Source organism: Ceratotherium simum, chromosome 2, assembly GCF_057802395.1.
Source record: "Ceratotherium simum simum isolate JZ-2026a chromosome 2, ASM5780239v1, whole genome shotgun sequence".
In the NCBI taxonomy this organism is placed as follows: domain Eukaryota; kingdom Metazoa; phylum Chordata; class Mammalia; order Perissodactyla; family Rhinocerotidae; genus Ceratotherium; species Ceratotherium simum.
The window spans coordinates 35,738,154-35,744,153 of NC_141901.1; the positions used below are offsets into that span (position 1 = coordinate 35,738,154).

A 6,000-nucleotide genomic window follows, 5' to 3' on the forward strand; every position below is an offset into this window, starting at 1 on the left:
ACCTTATTGTCTCTAATCTCAAATTTGCCCTTGTAATTTCTCAAGGTTCTGAACAATAGGACCATACTTTCTTTAACTGAGCCCAGGTCACTACAGTGCCCTAAGACTATACTTGGTCCCCTCCCCATAGCTTTCCACAGCCCCTCACCTTACATCCTTGTGCAGAGATAAGCCGGATGTCGGCGGGGATTCGGTCTCCACCCTTCACTTCTACCAGGTCTCCCACCACCACATTCTCTACATTGATCTGCATCTTTTCTCCACCTCGAATTACCAGAGCTTGCTGTGGGAAGATAGTGCAAGGTCATTTCCAAAGCTCTCTGCTTCTCCCATCCCTCTCCTGGCCTACAACCTCCCGTTCCTGGTCTCCTTCCTTCTGACTCCCCTTTCTTACACAGTCACTCACCACATCATATTTGAAGGTCTCTTTGGGAGATTGCAAATTCTTACCATTGTTGTCTGCAGGGCCTTTTGCAATGTGACTTTGATGCTCCTCCCGTTAAGAGATGGGGTCTACTCTCCATCCCTACACTTGGGCTTGGCTACATGGCTTGCTTTGGCCCATGGGAATTAGCAAATGTGATGCAAGCAGAGGCTTAAAGAGTGCTTGCATGTTGAGGTTTGCCCTGTTGTCCCTACCCCTCTGCCACTATATCAAACAAGCCAGAGCTAGCCTCCTGGAGGAAGAGAGATCATGAAGAGAAAGGCCCCAGCTGTCCCATTCATCTCAGTTGAGACCCCAGACATGTGAATGAGATCATCTTAGACCACCCAGCACCAGCCAAGGTCAGCCCAGATCAGAAGAACAGCCCAGCCACAGAATTGTGAGAAATAATGTTTGTTGTTTTGAGCCTCTAAGTTTTGGGGTGGTTAGTTAGGCAGGAAAAGCTAACTGATAGTCAAAACTCCTATTTCATTCTACCACAACATTTCCCCGGAACTCTTATCCAAGGAAGGAATTAAGTTATGTTGACACCAAAGGGAGACGATCCTGGGCTGTAATGCTAGAACGTGATCTTGCTGTTGGGAAATTTTAGAGCCTGTTCCTTTCCAAGTTTCTAGCCCTGTGCCTAGGAACCTCTTTCTATTGTCATATTATTTCCAGGTACTTAAAAAAAAACTTTCTATTGGAAAATAATCTAAACTTTCAGAAAAAGTTGCAAGAGAAAAAACTGTCCCAAGAACACCTGTATAACCTTTACCCAGATTCACCTATTAACATTTTATCCCATTTTCTTTGTCATTTGTTTTCTGTCTCTACATATGTGTGTATGGGAATATTTTTTTCCTGAACTATTTGAGGCTAAGTTACCTACATCATTGTGCATTTCCCAAGAATTAGGATATTAAATAACTACAATTACAGTTATCAATTTCAGTAAATTTTACATTGATCCAACACTTTAATCTACTGTCTATATTCCAGTTTTGTCAGTTGACCCAATATATTCATTTTTCTTTTTTTTTGTGAGGAAGACTGGCTCTGAGCTAACATCCATTGTCAATCCTCCTCTTTTTGCTGAGGAAGATTAGCCCTGAGCTAACATCTGTGCCCATCTTCCTCTATTTTGTATGTGGGACGCCACCACAGAGTGGCTTGATGAGTGGTGCCTTGGTCTGCACCCGGGATCCGAACCTGCGAACCCCCGGCTGCTGAAGCAGAGCACGCGAACTTAACCACTATGCCACTGGGCCGGCCCCCCGATATATTCTTTACAGCATTATTTTCTCCTCCAGCATAGGATTCGGTCTAGGGCCAGGTATTCCATTTAGTTGTCGTGTCTCTTTTGCCTCCTTTAATCGAACGTTTCCACAGTCATTCTTTGACATTAATGTCATTGACATTTAAAGAATCTAGCCTCCCCAGCCTCCTTTGCCTCCTCCCTTTTTTTTAATAGAATGTTCTTATTTAGGGTTTCAGATTATGCTCATTAGATTCAGATTATGCAATCTAGACCAGACTATTTCACAGGTGATGTTGTGTCTTTCTCAGGCCTGACAGAGTAAAACCTAAGTGAACCCTACCCTCATCGTCGGCCTCACTCAGCTCACTCATCGCAGGATATAATTCTCCAGGGGACTTAGTAATCATGTATTTGGCCACATTCTACACCTCCTCTCACTAGATCCTCCCACTCCAATCCTACCTGAGGCACCATGTTCTTAAAAGACTCCATGATCTTGGAGCTCTTGGCCTCCTGATAATAGGAGAAGCAGCCAGTGATGATGACCACGGCAGCTAGTACAATGCCCAGGTACAGCTGGGAGTAAGGAAAGAAAGGGCTCATCAGTAGGTCCTTTTCTTCCTCTTCATCCGCAGAAAGTCAGCTTGCAAGGGGAACAGCCATTTCTCCAGGTGGAAGAAACCACTGGACTCAGTTGGAAAGGTGAAGGAACCCTGAGTGATGATGAGGGGCCAGCAAAATCCCAGGTCTGAGAAGGCCTGTATCTTCCTCTCCAGGAAGGCTATTCATGGGGTGGGAGGCAGATAGTGAGGAAGATGGGAAGGAAGGAGATGAAGGGACAAAATTCTTGGCAAGAGAAAGGGACTGCAAAGTGCTTTGATGATCATTTGGAAAGATAATCAAAGGACAGCAAGTTTCTGGGGGATACCATGTACCCAGAGAGCTGAATCAGTAGCTTTCTAGATAAAAGGATAGGGAAACCAGGAGGGACCATGGGATCCCTTAGAAAATCCTGGGAGATTTGGGCCTGGGGGATTTGGGCCAGAGGACTTGAGGAATGCTAGGCTGCTGAGCATAAGAGTAACAGGGGCTAAGCAGAGACTGGGCTTGGCAGTAGCAGTTGAACAGACTCACATTATCTTTGGTAGACTCCTCATTGGAATACATCTGGATGCCATAGGCCACGAAGCAGAGAATGGCACCCATCCACAGTAGGAGGGAGAAGCCACCAAACAGTTGTTTACAGAATTTGACCCATTCAGGAGTGGTGGGGGGTGGGGTAAGTGTATTGGGTCCATCTCGATTCAGTATTTCCTGTGCCTTTTCAGGGCGAAGGCCCTGTGTGGAAAGAAATAGGGATGGATAGAGAACCATGAAAAGAGAAGCAGCTATAGCAAAGGGGAACTTGGCTTCAAAACTCAGATCTGCCATTTATAGCCCTAGGATGGGTCTAGAGACCAATGAAGCTCTCTGAATGTCAGTCTGGAAGTTCTTCCTAGATAAGTGGGATTTTAAAATTTGCATTATAGAAGGGATATCATTTAGCATGCTTACAGAGGAAGGATTTTTAGTTTATGGATTGATTCATGAAGCTTTTTGAACACCCATCTTGGGTCTAGTACTGTGGTACCAAAATGAGTGAGAATGGTCCCTACCCTACGGAGCTCCAACTCTAGGGCGAGATAAATATCAACAGACAGTTTATAATATAATGTGCAAGACTAATGTAATGATGAGATAGAATACATAATGTTGATAACATATGGACATTCACACTTTGACTCTTTAATTTAGAAACAGGAAAAAAACCCTACTAAATACATGAATGCATAGATTCTCATTGTAGCCTTGTCCACAAGCTTGTGTGCTTTTTATTCGAAATGAAAATGATAGTAGAACCTACCAGAGGATTGTAAAACACACTGTCTTTAATCGCCATCAGCCACTCCCCAACCTCCCCCTGAAAAACATACAATTTTAATAAAAACAAGACAAGCCTCCTACACTCTTTTCCGGTTACCAGATGGTCACTCCAAGCCACTGCAAAATTCTAGAGCTAAGAGGAACTTAAATTTGGAGGGCTTCTATTTAAGTGTTTTATTTGTGATCATTGTATTACTGGTTCTAGTAGAAGCAGCAGCAGTAATAGTAGTAGTAGTTATACACGGTTTTGCTGTTAAACCAGGGGTTCTCAAAGTGTGGTCTGGGGACCCACGGGAGACCCTTTCCAGGGGGTCCACAAGTTCAAACAATTTTTATAATAATACTAAATTCATTGTTTTCCTTTTTCACTCTCATTCTCTTGAGCATACAGTAGAATTTTCCAAATGCTACATGACACATGGTATCGCAGCAGATTTAATACTGAAAATATATGAGAATCCAGCCATCTTTTATTAAAAAGCTAGACATTAAACAGGTTTTAAAAAATGTAAAATGCCACTATTTTTGTTTGAAAAACACAGTTGTCATAAAAATATTATTTTTACTAACATACAATGGGTTTACTCTTGTTTTTAAATGAATTAGGAAACATTTTTAAATTTTCTCAATTTTAATTTCTAATACAGTAAATATAGATAGGTGTAACCCACATAACCATAAGTCTTTGGGGTCCTTGATAATAAGAGTGTGAAAGGGTCCTGAGGACAAAGCTCTGAGAAAGACTGCCCTAAACCATTCTTACTTTCTTATCTAATCCTAACCTCTCTTGGGAGTAGTTAAGATCATCATCTTCTTCCCAGAGTGTGTGTCCTGTGGACCTTGGCTGGGTGGAGGTTAAGGGTAAGAATACTGGACTCAAAGCGAGGGGGCTTGATTTCTAGCTCCACTTTTGTCCTGATAACCTCAAAGTCGGGGACAGAGACCCGGTGCCTCCCTCAGGTTGTTCCTTCACTCACCTTTGTCAGGTCCACGGAATACTTCCTGCTCAGCTCTTCCAAAGTTAATTTATGGTCATTCTGAGGAGACAGTGGAGTCATTGAGGTAGAGGTGGTGACCCCGGATCATGTCCAGGGGAGGGGGAGAAACATTTGGGGGAAGAGGGATGGCTCTGGCCTGTGTGATTAATTCTCAAGGTAAGATGTTAAAAGGCTGAGGGGTGAGTATTTTCAGAGGGTAATTTGTCAGCATCCATTTTGGGTATTCTCACCATGACCACTTCCTTCTTCAGCTCCTCCATATCTGCCATGTTTTTTTTCCTCTTCACCCTTCTTTTCCTACCCATTTTCGGCCCCCTTTTAGGTCTTGGGTTTGGATTCAGCTCACGGGGAGTCACCTTCCCCCTTGTCTTCCCAAGCTCCATAGTTATCCCTAGATGTGGCTGACCCACCTCAACTGGTGGGAAGAAAGCAAAAGAGTGAGGGAAGGCCAGGGAACCGGGAGGCTGGAAGGGGTGAGAGGGTGAGAGGGAGGGGACAGACAATGAGAAGAATAAAGTGGTGGGGAGAAAAAGAGGGAGCAGAGAGAAAGTGGAGGGAATGGAGGAGCCAGGTGGTGGAGAAGTGAGTGGAAGGGGGAGGGAGAGAGGAGAGGACTGAGGGAGAAAACCGAGAGAGGAGTGCAGAGGCCGGAGAGACCATCTCTCTCACAAGAGAAAAAGACTGTGAGGCTGTAAGAGGTGGGGGCAGAAGTGTCAGGAAGGAGGGAGTGGAGGCGGGAGAAGAGCCTGGGGCCTGAGAGAGTTAGGGAAGGTGGAAGGGTGAAGAGATGGAGTTGAGGAAATGAAGCCTGAGGACCTAGGGGAACAAAGAAGTGGAGGGCGAGAGGGAGTGAGAGGTTCCCTTTGTCTCTCCCCTCTAAATTACAACCAGACATCCAGTGACCAACAGAGGATTCCCTACACAGCACAAAAGGACCGAGAGATCCAGGCAGCTATACAACTGAAGGTGGGTGGGCTCCACTGCCCAGCCCCCTCCCTGGCTCCTGGGGCAGCGATGCAGGACGCGGAAGCCCACGCAGCCGCCGGCGGGACTGTGAGTGTAGGCAGGGCAGCCCAGCCCCACGCACCCGAAGCGGCGCTAAGGCCGGAGAGCGGCGGCGGCGGCGGCGGCGGCCCCCGGCGCGCGCGCACAAACGCCCAAGCGGCAGCCCCGCTATAACAGCCGAAGAGCCACGGCGGGGCCAGCGGTGACCCCGCACACCCGGGAACGACCAAGGAGCGAGGAGAGGCGGCAGCTGGTTGGCTGCGGCTCCCCGCGCGTGCGCAAACGCCCCCGAGGAGGCAGCAGCTGCTGGTGGCAGCCCCGGGGGCGCGCACGCGCACGTGAACTCCCTGAGGGGCAGCGGTGGCAGCAATGCCTGGTCTTGCCTTGCA

General features: G+C 46.7%; 1 protein-coding gene across 1 annotated transcript in view; it reads right to left on the bottom strand.

Annotated features, from left to right (window-relative positions):
• ATP1A4 (ATPase Na+/K+ transporting subunit alpha 4) overlaps window positions 1–5,670 on the bottom strand; it is a 29,354-nt gene extending 23,684 nt beyond the window's left edge. Inside the window, exons 1-5 of the mRNA XM_004442777.3 lie at window positions 4,837–5,670; window positions 4,586–4,645; window positions 2,820–3,023; window positions 2,148–2,261; window positions 149–283 (exon numbers count right to left, since the gene is read on the bottom strand). Coding sequence (XP_004442834.1) covers window positions 149–283; window positions 2,148–2,261; window positions 2,820–3,023; window positions 4,586–4,645; window positions 4,837–4,989 — 666 coding nt within the window. The 5' untranslated portion in view covers window positions 4,990–5,670. The remainder of the gene's footprint in view (window positions 1–148; window positions 284–2,147; window positions 2,262–2,819; window positions 3,024–4,585; window positions 4,646–4,836) is intronic.
• Between the last annotated feature and the right edge of the window lie 330 nt (window positions 5,671–6,000).